This window comes from Hemitrygon akajei, chromosome 17 (genome assembly GCF_048418815.1).
Source record: "Hemitrygon akajei chromosome 17, sHemAka1.3, whole genome shotgun sequence".
NCBI classification, from domain to species: Eukaryota; Metazoa; Chordata; class Chondrichthyes; order Myliobatiformes; family Dasyatidae; genus Hemitrygon; species Hemitrygon akajei.
Window position 1 is genome coordinate 73,661,830 of NC_133140.1, and position 16,751 is coordinate 73,678,580.

At 39.8% G+C, this 16,751-nt stretch overlaps 1 protein-coding gene across 1 annotated transcript in view; it reads left to right on the top strand.

Annotated features, from left to right (window-relative positions):
• The first annotated feature begins 7,869 nt into the window (after positions 1–7,869).
• Positions 7,870–16,751, top strand: part of wwox (WW domain containing oxidoreductase) — a 1,114,422-nt gene continuing 1,105,540 nt past the window's right edge. The window contains exon 1 of the mRNA XM_073070392.1: positions 7,870–8,030. Within this exon, the coding sequence (XP_072926493.1) occupies positions 7,924–8,030 (107 nt within the window). The 5' untranslated portion in view covers positions 7,870–7,923. The remainder of the gene's footprint in view (positions 8,031–16,751) is intronic.

The window sequence follows — 16,751 nt, forward strand, 5'->3', positions numbered from 1 at the left end:
GGTGAACTACATATACCTGTCTAGACACGCCACCCCTGCTGACTGCTCCTGTGGCTCCTCCCACAGACCCCGGTATAAAGGCGATTGAGGCCTGAGCCCTGCCCTCAGTCTCCAGGATGTAGTATGGTGGTCAACTACTGCTTGTTCTTTCTTCCAGTCAATAAAAGCCGATATCTCGCCTCACGTCTCAGAGAGTTATTGATGGTGCATCAGGGCTCGATATTTATTTGCTAAACACAAAGGGCAATTCCATATTTACAAGGTACAGACAATGATTTCTTTTGAAACTGCATACTAACTTCACACCTTCTGATTCACATCCATCCCGCAGATGCCAGCAGTGTCTGGACTGGGATCCACAGCTTTTAGGAATGCGTTGTCCCAAACTGAATCCACAATACACTATCAAGGAACAGAAGACTGGTAGCCAAAACCATTTGCTAAATGTAAATGACCTAAACCCAAAAATCACTCTTAACAAGCACACTGAAGGCAACAGTGTTATTGATAATTAACAGAGACTCACTAAAATTGGAGAAATTAATAATAATGCTTGAAACACAGAAATTCCTTTCAGTTTATAGAAATACAATGCTAACTGTAATTTCCCAGTTATATAGTTGTGTCGCTAGTTAGTTAAACTTTCTGCAGAACTACCCCTCACTTATTATTTGAACTATAGTGATTTACTGTACAGTGGCAGAATTGGGAGCCTCTGTCAGAACCAATCAGTAAGTGCAGTACACACTGACTGACACAAACTGATCTCATATAAAACCACACTCGAATAGGACAGTGGCATCTGTGTCTGGGGATTTTTTATGAGGACCATCTCATCTCAACACCAACATTTCTAAACTGGAACATGGAGAATGTTCATAGAATGCCAGAAACTACCTCACAAAAAGTTGTTTGGCCTTTGTCCTTCTACTGAATGTGATGCTGGTCCTCACTTCTGTGACCAGATTCTTTCCCAAGTTTTCAAATTGCTTTCCCTATCAAATTTAGATGATATTTTATCAGTAGGCTCCCATGGTGAAGCATTTGTGGTAATACTAGACTTCATTGTAAAATACTTCCTTTTTTCTTCCATGTTCGTGTGTTGGGAATCCATTCCTTTGCTCTGTTCAGTCACTGGTGGGAAAATTATAATTTTCCACTGATGCAAAGTGAACTTTTAAGTTTTATTTGCCTGTTAATTGTTTGCTATTCCCTTGATACTTTTACCATGTTGTTGTTGCTGCTGCTAGTCCTCTGGAAAATCCTTAAGCTCATTCAAAGTATGGCTTCCCCTTACAACCACAACTTTGTCACACTTACACCTTGTAGCCATTATTGTCTATGGTCTATTTCTACAGTTTAACCATTTTCATTTATGTGCTCAAATTCTTTAAGGATTTTAAATCTTAGAATAATATTTATAGTTAGATATTAGGGTAATTTGCATCTGCTGAGTAATAGTATGAATTTTTATGATTCATAATTTAATGAGGAAAGTCCCTTGATTTTAGGTGAAGGTTTTGATTTTGATAATATCACTCGCTTCTATAGTGCAGCGCAGGCAAGCTGCTTTGATGTGGCTTTTCACTAAAATCGACTTTGTTTTTTTAGTTCTGATTGAAATTCCATGTAAAAATTGTGCATAATTTACGGTTGCTCTGCTTTTCTTTTAAGTGCCGCTGATAAGATGCTGTTTGCCGGTGATGCTGCTGCAACTGAGTGTTTCGTTGCACCTCTATACATCGACTTGTGCATTTGGTAATAAACTTGACATTAACTTTGAATATTTAATACTATTTTCTGTTAGCATTCTCTTTCCTCATCTGCACTTCCTTTTCTTCTGAAAGGCACTATGCATTCTCCCCTTGATATCTGAAGTGATGAGTGACGCTTCCGTTCACCATTGATAATAGCTTCTCTACGGTAATAGATTTCAACAGCTTTTTATGGCGTGGCCATTTCCAGGAAGTTCTGCACTGGAAGTAAAACAAAAATGCATGTTCTGCAAATCTGAAATAATAAAAAAAGAAAATGTAAAGACTTAGTAGGTTAGACAGTATTTGTTGAAGGTAAAACAGACTTTGCTTCAGATTGAAGAACCTTCAGTAGAACATAATGGTTTATACATTGTGTGTTGAACTGACAGTGCTGAGTTGGAGACGTAGCTACTTTAGGATGAGCACAAGGAGAATGTAGCAGCAAAACTAATCCAAAATCAAAACAAAACAAGTCCTGCTTACCTGCAACTGTACGGATTGTTATACTTGCAGGATGCGCCCACAGCTCCAATGATTGCTCCAAAAGTCAAACCCTTTATTCGATCCTTTATTAGCAATTAGCAAACATATAATTAAGCATTATTGAGCATTATCTCAGTGGTCAGCAAAAGATACAATCTCTGCCGGTCCCAAGCTACAAACTGCAATGAAATAAGCAAGAATAGGTAACTTATTCCCTTTGCTTTCACCATACCTCCACTCATTTGACTAGTTACCATAATAAATGTGCAACACAAAAATATATATCAGATAGAGGACAGATGCATGGCTTCTACAAAGAATATTAATAGAAAAAGATATGCTGGAAATATGATTTAAAAATAGAAAGTGGATCAAGATTTTTAAGAAAACTTGGAAGAAATTGACTTGGAAACTCAGAGGAGTAGTGGGCTTAATGGTTCCCCTTATGCTGTTAACAGAAGGAACAGGAGTAGGAGTGGTATATTCAAGGTCTTACACCAAAAATAGATCTGTCTCATTGTTCACAATTTTGCTTTCACAGCCTGCTGGAGAATTCTAAAGGTTAACAACTTTGCATAAGAAGAAAATTTCCCTCAACTCACTCCCGTATGTGTCTTTTTCTACATATTCTTGGCCCTCTAGTTCTAGATCCCTGACAAGGGAAGACATTCTCACAGTAGCTATTCTGTCAGGGCCCCTCAGAATAATATTTACTTTGATAAAGACACAACTCATGCTTGTAAGTTCCAAGGAGCGTGGGATCAATTTACTCTATTTTCATATTTTTCTCAGAAACTATCAGTCCTTCTACAAAATTTAGAACAGATCTCTATTTGAAAGTACATTATTAGTTTTCACCTCATCTAGAGGTCATTTGGGATTTAATTTGAGTTGTTTCCTAGATGATCCTCCAGTTACAGAAGTTTTGCTTTCAAAATGAAGGTAATAGTTGTTGAAGTACAGTATATAAAGATTAAATGAGGTATAAAAAAGTAACTAGTTTGGAAAGAGGGATAGGATGGCAAACTAGCCCTAGTGTTCTGAAAAGGTTGTGAAGGGATATCTCTTGGTGATGGTTTTCTAATAGTGGCACCAGCCAAAGAATAATAAAATTTCATCCAACGATTGTGCATGAAAAGCGATGTTTGTCCTGGATGTGATGATATGTAATTTGGAGGGGTACTGTAGATAACTCTTCATAGATAGCAATCCTCTTAGAGGGATTAGAAGTGGAGAGAGTGAGCAGTTTCAAGTTCCTGGGTGTCAAGAAATCTGAGGATTTAACCTGGTCCCTACATACTGATGCAGATATAAAGAAGGCAAGACAGCATTTATACTTCATTAGGAGCTTGAAGGGATTTGATATGACAACAAGTACACTCAAAAGCTTCTGTTGATGTACCAAGGAGAGCATTCTGACAGGCTGCATCACTGTCTGGTATGGGGGGAGGGGGGGGATGTACTTTGTAGGCTAGTACCCAAGATGGAGCTGACTAAATTTACAACCCTCTGCAGGTTCTTTCAGTCCTGTGCAGTAACTCTCCTCTTTTTTTCAGCACAGGCTCTTGTTGTTCACAGGTCAGTTACTTCTTATCCTCAGAGTGTGTCATCAGTATTTTTTGCAATGTAATTGAATTGTTGATCAAGAACTTGGTCTCTGTTTTACTTTACTTGTCAGAGGCTTTTTATGAAGGAGAGTAGATTTGTGTGGGAGACAATGAATTGCATGGGCGGTGGGGGGGGGGGGGGTGGAATGGAACTAATGGGATTGCTACCAGGGAACAACCATGAACCTAAATGGCTGAATTGATACCTTTCTGTGTCTTGACAATATGAGATCTGAAGGAAGTTTAGAAAAATAATGAATGATTTAGATAGGTTAGAGGAAAGCTCTTCCTGTTAGCCAAAGGAAAGATTTTGAACAGAAAAAAATGAGGTGATGTGAGGGGGAAAAACTTTACACTTTACTGATAAAGTAGTTACAGCAATAATACACTGCCTGCAAGGGTGGTGGAGGCAGATTTATTAATTTTCTTCCAAAGGGAATTGAGTGGGTATTTGAGTGAGAATAATCTACAGGGCTCAAGCAGATTTAATGGTTTGGTAGAATTACAGCAACAGTGGTGTCATCAGCAAACTTAAAAATAGATTGGAGCTACATTTAGCCTCATAGTCATAAGTATCAAATGAGTAGAGCAGGGGGCTAAGCAAACAGCCTTATGGTACACTGGTGCTGATGGTGATTGTGGAGGAGATGTTGTTGCCAATCCAAACTGACTGGGTTTTCAAGTGAGGAAATCAAGGATCCAGTTGCATAAGGGGGTATTAAGCCTAGGTCTTGAGCTTATTGATTAGTTTTGAGTGGATGATAGTATTCAATTCTGAGCTGTAGTCAATAAAGAGCATACTGATGTATGCATCTTCACTGCCCAGATGTTCCAGAGTTGAGAGAAGAGCCAATGAAATAGCATCTGCTGTTGAGCTATTGTGTTGGCAGGCAAACTGGAGCAGATCCAAGTTGCTCCTTAAGCAGGAGTTGATATTTTTCATCACCAACCTCTCAAATCACTTCATCTTGAATGTAAGTGCTTCTGGATGATAGTCATTGAGGTATGTTACCATGTTCTTCTTCTGCACCGGTTTAACTGAAGCCTGCCTGAAGCAGGTGGATATCTCAGACTGCCGAAGCGAAAGGTTAATGATATCTCAAAACCATATAGCCAATTGATTAGCACAGGTTTTCAGTACTTAGCCAGGTACTCCATCTGGGCCAAATACTTTTCATTCCTTCACCCTCCTGAAGAATGTTGTCATGTCTGCCTCAGAGACTGAAATCAGAGGGTGGCTGACGTTTGTGGGTATTATTGAAAGTGCCTCCATGTTTTGTCAGTGAAACCTTGTTATCAATTACTATATGTCCTTTGGTTTCACTTTATAGGAGGTGATGACATTCAATCCCTGCCATTGAAGTGAGCACATTAAATAAAGTTAGCTGGGGGTCCCAAAGATTTAAAAAGTTTCAGCAATGTGTTTGGCTCTGGTTGCTCTAGGAAAAGCGTGACAACTAACTCTGCAAATGACATGGAATCGATGTACGAATCCATTTTTTAGTAATTTTTTGCTCAGTTATAGAGGAGCGGAGTTAACGACAAATTATAATTTTAGTTGATGATATATGGCAAACAATCTTTGTTTTTTTTTTAGTTTAGTTCTTTTTAGTTTAGGGTTTTTTTTTCTCATAAAATATCTTTTTTATGGTCAGTTACTAAGTGATTGGGAGGCTAAACTACATTTGTTACTTGGAATCTGTGTTTGTATATGTTAACCGTTATTAATGTAATGCTAATCTCTTTGTATCATTATCATTATTGTTATGTTTGCTAATTTGAAACTTAATAAAAAGATTGAAAAAGAAAGAAAGACAATGATAATAAATCTGATTCTAAAGTTGTTCTTCAGGTCTCTTTCACCTCTAGTTTTTGGTTCTCTTTCGTAGAGAAAAAGATCATTATGTAAAGTACTCATGAGGAGTTATCACTGTCAGAACTAAAGCTATCCTTTTGGGATAACAGTCTTTTTACCAGAAGTGAATAGAGCTCTTCCAGCATATAGAATCCTTTGTTTTTGGATCACTGTGTGTATAGTGATATCCAGATTGAGAAGTGGAGATTGTGCTTCTTGAATAGAAAGGGCATCAAAGGTTATGGAGAAAAGGTACTAGAATGGGGTTGAGAGGGAGAATAAATCAGCCACGTTCAAGTGTCAGAGCAGACTCGATGGGCCAAATGGCTAAATTTTGATGCTATGCCTTATGGAAAAACACTTAAAAATGTGAAGGGAAATGCTTAGTATTTCAGAGGTGATACAGAATTCACGCCAATCTACACAGCCCTAATCCCTAATACACACAAAGTGCTGGAGGAACTCAGCAGGTCAGGCAGCATCAATTGAAAAAAGTACAGTCCACAAATTGGGCCAAAACCCTTCAGCAGGACTGCAGAAAAAGAAGCTGAGAAGTAGATTTAAAAGGTAAGGGGTGGGGAGAGAGAACCACCAGGTGATAGGTAAAACCTGGAAGGGGAGGGATGAAGTAAAGAGCTCAGAAGTTGACTGGTGAGAGAGGGAAAAGGGGATGGGAAATGGAGAAGGGGGAGGGGTGGGTGGTTGAGGGGCATTACCGGAAATTTTGAGAAATTGATGTTCATGCCATCAGGTTGGAGGCTACCCAAACGGAATACAAGATGTTGTTCCTCCAACCTAACTGTGGCCTCATCACGACAGTGGAGGAGGCCACACTTAGAAACATAGATATCTACAGCACATTACAGGCCCTTCGGCCCACAATGTTGTGCCAACCATATAACCTACTCTTGAAATTGCCTAGAGACTCTGTCCCACATAGCCCTCTACTTTTCTATGCTCCATGTACCTATTGAAGAGTCTCTTAAAAGATCCTATTGTATCCATCTCTACCACCTTTGCTGACAGTGCATTCCACACACTCACCACTCTCTGTGTGAAAAACTTAGCTCTGACGTCCCCCTTGTAGCTGCTTCCAAGCACCTTAAAACCTCTTGTTAGCCATTTTAGTCCTGGGAAAGAGCCTTTGGCTATCGACAGAATCAATGCATCTCATTATCTTATACACCTTGATAAGGTCACCTCTCATCCTCTGACACTCCAAGGAGAAAAGGCCAAGTTCACTCAAACTATTCTCATAAAGCATGCTCTCTAGTCCACGAAACATCCTTCTAAATATCCTCTGCACTCTCTCTATAGTATCCACATCCATCCTGTAATGAGTTGACGAGAACTGAACATGGTACTCCAAGTGGAGTCTCAGATCTTGTATAGCTGGAACAACGCCTTACTACTACTATAACCACCTAATTAGGTTGGAGGAACAACACCTTATATTCCATTTGGGTAGCCTCCAATCTGATGGCATGAGCCATCTCAAACTTCAAACTTCCGGTGATGCCTCCTTACCCCCCCCCCCCCTTCATTTCTCATCCCCTTTTCATGCTTTCACCTCAGCTCACCAATCAACTTCTGAGCTCTTTACTTCATCCCTCCCTCTCCAGGTTTCACCCATCACCTGGTACTTCTTTCCTCCCCCTACTCCTCAGTTTTTTTATCCAGTCCCACTGAAGGGTTTTGGCCCAAAACATAAGTTGTACTTTTTTTTGCATATATGCTGCCTGACCTGCTGAGTTCCTCCGGCAATTTGTATGTGTTGCTCGGATTTCCAGCATCTGCAGAACTTCTCGTTTGTGGTTTGAGCCCTAATCCCTACCTCACTATTCCATTACTCTGTCCACTTTGTACCACAAAGGAATTTTTAAATTGTTCTTAATTGTGCTCTTTCTTGGGCAGTTTTGTACAATTTATGTTGTTATTTGATATTTTTCTTGTGAAAATTTTTGATTGCATGCAAGGACTTGTGGAAATGGCAACAACGTTAGACATTGCGAGTCCATGACATTCACCCTTATTTTTCACGTCTTGGCCACACTGGAACAACAACTCCCATCAGTCCAGGCGGTGGGCGCGCGTGCGCACTTTCACTGACGCCCTGTTAGGGAAGTGACGCATGTAAACAGTCGGTGAGTGGGTGGGGCGAGTGCCGCCGAGTTGCTCTTGACAACGGCGGCTGGAGGGGAGGAGAGAAAGGGAAGCGGGGATGTCTGCTCTGAAATACGCGGGGCTGGACGACACCGACAGCGAGGACGAGCTGCCTCCTGGCTGGGAGGAGAGAACTACCAAAGACGGCTGGGTTTACTACGCCAAGTAAGGAAACAAGCAGACAAATAAAGAGAGGCAGGGGAAAAATATACATCGATTCCATGTCATTTACAGAGTTAGTTGTCACGCTTTTTCCTAGAGCAACCAGAGACAAACGCATTGCTGAAACTTTTTAAATCTTTGAGACCCCAAGCTAACTTTATTTAATGTGCTCACACTTCATTCTGCACTGTGCATTTCTGGCATGATGCATAGTGCCATTGCAATAATAGATAATCAGTCTGGAAAGTATAATTTATTGGGCCTTATATGAATGGGGGTGGGGAGTTTACACACAAAATTAGCAATATTTTCTAATACATGCATCTTATAATTGAGCGGAAGATGGGGACGTGTTGGCTGCGTTCCTTGAAAACACGTTTTTTGAAGCAAAACATTTCATTTCGCATAACTAGTAATGTTAATTCCTTGTGATTACATGCAATTTCCTGGCTTCTCTTCTCCCTGAACTCAGATGATTTTTATACGCCTGCTGTGCACACAAAAACTGCGTGTGAGCATAATCCACGTTCTGATACTGCACATTTTGACACTGCCGTTGCAGTAGGAATCTCTGACTTTGTTAGAACTCGAATGAAAAGTAGGGGTGGTAACTTTTAAATCATAATGTAACTAAATTGTTGCAACATTGTTGCTGCCACATGTTTGACGGTGCTAATAGTTTCACTTGCCTTCCTACATTGCTGAGAGAGCTGCAATTTCTGACAGAATCAAACTTGTCAGTTATTACAGTACATCGGTGTACCCTGCACCATTCCTTTTTTTTGAGAGGAGGATAAAGGGACAGCTGTTAAATATTTGCACCACTCTTTTCAATACCGAATATCATATTATTGACATTCCAACATGTTCGGATAAGGCATTGTTTGTTTCCTTGACTTTTCATCCTCCTACCTAAGCGAGCAGATTACTTTGACGTGGAATTCAGCAAAGATAGCCTTCCTGCTTTTGGAATTGTATGTTGTGGTGATCACGTTATCCCGGCACTCCAGAGAAGCTGATTACGATCATCTCAGTCATCAGCATTGATTCGATACCCAAAATTCAAAAATCACCTTTTAATTAAATGCTAAATTCTTTGGTGTACTTTATTACATAGCTGTTCATGCTACTGAAAGGCTCACGTTTCTGAAAACCAAGGCTAATCTAAAATTAGTGATTCCAAGGGACTGAAATACAATAGGTTTGAGATATCAGTTAATTGTTTCTAAACGTGGCATTTCTATTTATAAACAGTCAGTTCTTCCCATCAAGCATGAGTATTCTGACTGGTGAAATTTGTACCTTCTGCAGTGCCAAACCTTGATATCAACGGAATTAAAAGTATATTCTTTCATTTTTTCCCCACATTATACCTCCTTCAACTGCTTCACTCAGACATCAAAGTACTTGTTTGGATTTGCTAGGAAGTAATGTATTACTCTGAAATGAAGCTGCATTTTTAACAGTCCTATTTACTCCAGTAGCCAGATATCTGATTTGTTCTCCCCATTTATCATTAAGCGTTCATTCATAGAAACATAGAAAATAGGTGCAGGAATAGGCCATTCGGCCCTTCGAGCCTGCACCGCCATTCAGTATGATCATGGCTGATCATCCAACTCAGAACCCTGTACCTGCTTTCTCTCCATACCCCCTGATCCCTTTAGCCACAAGGGCCATATCTAACTTCCTCTTAAATATAGCCAATGAACCGGCCTCAACTGTTTCCTGTGGCAGAGAATTCCACAGATTGACCACTCTCTGTGTGAAGAAGTTTTTCCTCATCTCGGTCCGAAAAGGCTTCCCCTTTATCCTTAAACTGTGACCCCTCGTTCTGGACTTCCCCAACATTGGAAACAATCTTCCTGCATCTAGCCTGTCCAATCCCTTTAGAATTTTATACGTTTCAATAAGATCCCCCCTCAGTCTTCTAAATTCCAGTGAGTATAAGCCTAGTCGATCCAGTCTTTCTTCATATGAAAGTCCTGCCATCCCAGGAATCAATCTGGTGAACTTTCTTTGTACTCCCTCTATGCCAAGAATGCCTTTCCTCAGATTAGGGGACCAAAACTGCACACAATATTCTAGGTGCGGTCTCACCAAGGCCTTGTACAACTGCAGTAGAACCTCCCTGCTCCTGTACTCAAATCCTTTTGCTATGAATGCCAACATACCATTTGCCTTTTTCACCGCCTGCTGTACCTGCATGCCCACCTTCAATGACTGGTGTACAATGACACCCAGGTCTCATTCAATGAGCTTCTTACAGGGAAATACAGTTGGCACGCATTTTGAATTTAGCCCATTTAATTTCTAATTTTTTACTGATGACCTCTTTACTGAATTGAAAAAGTTAGTGATGAATTTGTTATTAGAATAGTTTGATGGGAAAATAACTATCTTATTTCCAAATTTAGTTATTTTCTGTAGGCAGCCGTGCCATTTCATTTACTTCTGTTATTAGCAGGATGCATAGGCTTCAAAATTCTAAGCCTACACTCAAAGGACCTATTGATCACAGTCTTTAAATTTTAATTTCCTTCAATGTTGTTGGCTTAAGGTGAACGAGTCGCAGATTTTTATGAACACTTAGTGATTGCATGCCTGAATGGTCAGGCTCTAATTTTCAGGCACCACCTTCATTTTTTTGGATTTTGACTTGATAGAAGAGAATCTGTACATACAGTGTAGTGGGTTTAAATTGTGGTTGAGTTTTGCTGGGAAAGACATGATTGACTCAATGTCTTCATCCTTCCTTATTTTACCTTTACTTATTTAATAATTCTATAATTTTAAGCATTTCAATTCATCTGTCATCTGTCTAAAATGAATACAAATTAAGTTATACAACCTTAACCTCTGGGATCTTCAAATTGATGCAATATATATGACAAGTCCTGGAATACAGTGTCAATAACTGCACATTATTCCGGATGGAGATCTAATCGTGACAAATAAAGTTTTAACTTGTGTTTGAGTTCAAAACATTTTGAAATAAAAGCTAACAATCTGTTCAACCAACACACACAAAATGCTGGTGGAACACAGCAGGCCAGGCAGCATCTATAAGGAGAAGCACTGTCGACGTTTCGGGCTGAGACCCTTCATCAGGACTAACTGAAAGGAAAGATAGTAAGGGATTTGAAAGAGATTTCTTTACTATCTTAATCATTAAGACTTTTATTATGTTACATCTCAGCTGATCAATTGAGAGATCAAACCTCAAGCTGTTCAATCCCTCACTGAGATATGACTTATGAGTTCTTGTTTCATTCTTGTAAATCTTTGATATTCTGGGATATACTAAAGATTGAAAAAGAATAAGTTGTAAAAAGGCTAGCAGAACATAAAATGGTTAAATACACTAGTACAAATGGAACACATCAAAGTTTTGAGGGAGACTTTGTAGGGTTTCTGGTGGTAATCTTTCAAATGCTTCTTGGTGCAGCAGTGTTGCCTAATAACAGGATAATGGCATATTTTCATGTTTTTTTAAATTAAATTTTATTTTAGCGATACATTGTGCAGTAGGCCCTTCTGGCCTTTTGAGCCACGTTGCCTCAGGAACCCTGATAAACCCATTGTCGTGGGACAATTTATAATGACCATTTGGAGAAACTGGAGTGCCAAGGGAAAACCCACGCATTCCACGGGGTGGATGTACAGAGTCCCCTTACAGAACGGCGCTGGAAATGAACTCTGAGCTCTGGAACACCCTGAGCTGTAATAGCATCATGCTAAGCGCTACGTTACTGTGGTGCCCATGGTATATTACATCTTGGATCAAAAAAGGGTAAAAGGATTAAGCTAGCCCTACCTAGTTGGTGGGGTAAGTGCGAGAAACAATCAGTGGCAGAACTGGCAGTAGCTTATTTAAATATGATTGGATTAGAGTAAATTGGCATGGATTTGTTCAAGGCAAATGTCCATGTGTCTTAGTAGAATTTTTGATTAATAAATGGGAAATTTGGGTGTTGTGAACATATGGACTTCCAGGAAGCATTTCATAAGGTACAGTGGAGTAGGCTTGTTACCAGTGTTGAAAGCCATAGAAAAAGGACGTGGCAGTATGAATAAGATCTTGTCTATGTCACTGGAAACAATATCAGTGAAAGGTTAACACAAGGAAATCTGCAGATGCTGGAAATTCAAGCAACACACACAAAATATTGGTGGAATGCAGCAGGCCAGGCAGCATCTATAGGAAGAAGCACTGTTGACGTTTCAGCCTGAAACATCGACAATGCTTCTTCCTACAGATGTTGCCTGGCCTGCTGCGATCCACCAGCATTTTGTGTGTGTTGTCAGTGAAAGGTTGCATTTTGGACTGGTAGGAAATGTATGGTGAAACTGGAGGCTGAGATGTAATCTAATAAAAGTCTTAAAGACTGGGTTGGGACCACAGCTTTTCTTATTACTAGCACAATCTTGCTGATGTCCTATTCTCTGTCCTCTGTAACCATGAAGTAATACAAAATTCTTGGCTGAAAGTTGCTCATTATGCATGGTGCTTGTTGACCTGCAATGACTCCCAGTTCAATAAAGTAATTATTTTTAAAAATCTTACTTTGTTTTTGGACTTCTAAAGCCTACTGAGATATTTGTGATTCTCTCCAGTTCTAAACTCTTCAGATCTCATCATGACCCTTCCGTTCTACAGCAGTGAGAGATCTGTCCTTTTTCATGTCTGATCTTCTTGATCTTCTTTAGTTCCTTCCAATAGTCATATCCTTAAGTAGTATTTTTTTCTCTGAAGAATGTTTTTTCACTTGAAGAGGGAGCTCTTTCTATAGATGTTGCTTGACCTGTGTTTTTCCAATAGTATTATGTCCAGAATGCTTTCTTTTATTTTTCAATAGAATTTATTTCCTAGCATCTCTGCCTCTCTTTCCTTCTCTACAATGATCCTTAAAACCTAGCTTTAGGTTAGGGTTGATTTTTTTCAGTTAATGTATCTTTGAAGTACTTTGGGACAAAGTGTTAAACTTATTATATAAATGTGTTTAAATGATGTATTTATTAAGCCATTAAAATCGACCTACCATGATATTGCTTGACATGTTACTAAGTCATTGAAATTGGAAATTCTTGAAGTAACTAAAGATTAAGTCATATTTTAATGTTTTGGGTCCCCATTAACAATGGTCCAGTGCATAAGACTCACCTGTGTAGGAAGGCTGTGGATCCAAATCCCATTCTGTAGAGCTGAGCACAAAATTCTGGACTGCCACTCCAGAGTAATAATGTGACAATAAACTGCAGCCCTGCTTGCTCTCCCAAATGGGTGGAAGAAATTTCAAGACCTGCACATATTTTCCTATTCAAAAAGGTAGATGTGAAGAATTTTTCCCAACTTTATTGCCTCCTGAATTTGTCATTAGTGGAAGTATAATTTTAATAGATACTTTAGCTTGGCTAGTACAATGGCCTAGTCAGTCCTGCTTCCAAAATATTCAGAAACATTTACTGTCTTTGTGCTCAAAGTGTCATTTGTTACTCATCTTGTGTCCCTTTGAGTAGGCATCAAATAGAGTTAATTAATCCAGAAAGAATTCAGGAAGTTGGTGCAGGATCATTAAGCTGTTGGGATGATGTATTTCTGGTAAGACATTAAAATAAGAACCTGTCAACTTGCCAATATTGATACTACAATATATAGTACTACCTAAAGATGACCAAGGTGTTTGTTTTACATCCAGGGCAATATTACATTTGATCTATTGCGGCAAGGACAGATTGCTTAGTTATTCATTATTTGCAAAACCTTGCTCTAGTCACAAATGCAGATGTGTGAAGTGTTGCAGTTTGGCAGGGTAGGACTTACACAGTGAATGGTTGGGCACTGAAATGTGCAGTGAAACAAAGGGATCTGGGAATACAGATCCATAAATCCTTGACAGTGGTGTCACAAGTCAAAAGGGTCATTGGCCTTCATAATCAGAGCACTGAATATAAAAGTTGGATGTTATGTTAAAGTTGTATAAGACATCAGTGGGGCGAAATTTGGAGTTTTGATCACCTACGTACAGGAAAGATATCAATAAGCTTGAAAGAGTGTAAAGAAAATTTACAGGGATGTTGCTGGAACTTGAGGACCTGAGTTAAAGGGATCAGTTGAATAGGTTAGGACTTTGTTTCCCAGAACTTTGGAGAATGAGAGGAGATCTTAGAGACTTAAAAATTATGAGGGGTATAGATGGGGTAAGACTTTCCCCACCTCAGGACATGTGATACAAGAACTAGAGGTCCCTGTTTACGGTATTCTATTGTTCTCTTTTTATTGATTTTATTTGCTCCCTGTTTGATATAATTTAATTCAAACAGGGATTACCTAAACATGAAATTCTCCAAGAAAATTTGAATAGTCATTATTTGAGATAATGCTTGCCCACCATCTTTATACACTGGTGTCCAATGTATAACATTCTGAGGATTACACATTAATAGATAAAAATTGTTTTCTCCTGTCGAAGTGGTCATTATATTGTAAGAATATGCAGGCAGGTCCTTTTGTTGTTGTCTTTTTATTGTTCATATTTCTTCAAAGCCAAAACTCTCAAGTTTTTCCACATTTAAGCATTTATGAAATTTTCTTTTGAAAGTTACTTTATTAACGTGATTTTTCTGATTGCAGTAAACTTGTGCCCGCTAGTTTTTGATTTTCCACTGTAGAAACTGCTTTACCTTATTTTCTCAAATGTCAGGAAATGAGTACTTTCTGATATGATTTTGTTAAGGTACTAAATATGCATTTGAATTGTAGATGCATTACGTTGGATAGAATTATAAAAGGTCCAAGAGCTGCTATGCTTTTAGTCCTCTTCCCACCCTGTCTCTTGCAAAAATGCTATCCCCTTCTCACAATTCCTCCGTCTCTGCTGCATCTGCTCTCAGGATGAGGCTTTTCATTCCAGGACGAAGGAGATGTCTTCCTTTTTTAAACAAAGGGGCTTCCCTTCTTCCACCATCAACTCTGCTCTCAAACGCATCTCTCCCATTTCCCGCATATCTGCCCTCACCCCATCCGCCCGCCACCCCACTCGAGATAGGGTTCCCCTTGTCCTCACCTACCACCCCACCAGCCTCCAGGTCCAACGTATAATTCTCCGTAACTTCCGCCACCTCCAACGGGACCCCACTACCAAGCACATCTTTCCCTCCCCCCCCCTCTTTCTGCTTTCTGCAGAGATCGCTCCCTACACAACTCCCTTGTCCACTCGTCCCTCCCATCCCTTCCCACCGATCTCCCTCCTGGCACTTATCCTTGTAAGTGGAACAAGTACTACACCTGCCCTTACACTTCCTCCCTCACCACCATTCAGGGCCCCAGACAGTCCTTCCAGGTGAGGCGACACTTCACCTGTGAGTCGGCTGGTGTGGTATACTGCGTCCTGTGCTCCCGGTGTGGCCTTTTATATATTGGTGAGACGCGACGCAGACTGGGACACCTAAGCTCAGTCCGCCAGAGAAAGCAGGATCTCCCAGTGGCCACACATTTTAACTCCACGTCCCATTCTCATTCTGATATGTCTATCCATGGCCATCCTCTACTGTCAAGATGAATCCACACTCAGGTTGGAGGAACAACACCTTATATACCGGCTGGGTAGCCTCCAACCTGATGGCATGAACATTGACTTCTCTAACTTCCGTTAATGCCCCTCCTCCCCTTCTTACCCTATCGCTGACATATTTAGTTGTTTGTTTTGTTTTCTCTCTCTCTGTCCATCACCCTGCCTGTTCTCCATCTCCCTCTGGTGCTCCCCCCTCCCCCTTTCTTTCTCCCGAGGCCTCCCGTCCCAGGATCCTTTCCCTTCTCCAGCTCTGTATCACTTTCGCCAATCACCTTTCCAGCTCTTAGCTTCATCCCACGCCCTCCAGTCTTCTCCTATCATTTCACATTTCCCCCTCCCCCCACTACTTTCAAATCTCTTAGTATCTCTTCTTTCAGTTAGTCCTGACGAAGGGTCTCGGCCCAAAACATCGACAGTGCTTCTCCCTATAGATGCTGCCTGGCCTGCTGTGTTCCACCAGCATTTTGTATGTGATATTTTTAGTGAATATGCATTTGTTCTGCATACTGTAATTAAAATATACTCCTTGGGCTGAAGAACTCATCACATTTAATGTGTTAACAAAATATGACACAATTTGTGCAAGTTACACCACTCTTGTGGTTTATCTGATGCTTTAAAGCTATAAGGATTAATTTTTCCTTTTGTTTCAAGCCTAGGATGTCCTTGAATTGTAACCAGTGCTATTTTTACTCTCTAGCTTATTTAATTCTCAGTATACGGATATTGATTTTTATTATTTATGGGCTTTATTTTCATTGTGTGCTATAATTAGAGACTGGATCATGTATGATTTTTTTAGTCCCAGTATTGCACTATTTTTGAAAAGTTTGCTCCGGAGTAGATTCAGATGAGAAAGGTATTATTACTATTATGCAGAAGATTTGAATTCTGGTGTTGTAATTGTGCTTCATACAGTGCTCACTTTTGTGTTTCATTGCTTGATAGTTATGCTCAAAACAAGTGAATGAGATAAAATAACTATATGCATCTCCTATTATATTTAATCCTCTGAAATTTGAGAATGGCAGGGGCAAGGGTAGTAAATTGGATTCTGATTCCTTTTGCTTGTTGGAATGATAAATTGAGACCATAAAATAAAGCATAGAAAAAATGGAAAATAAAATGGCTTTTCAAAGACAAATGACAA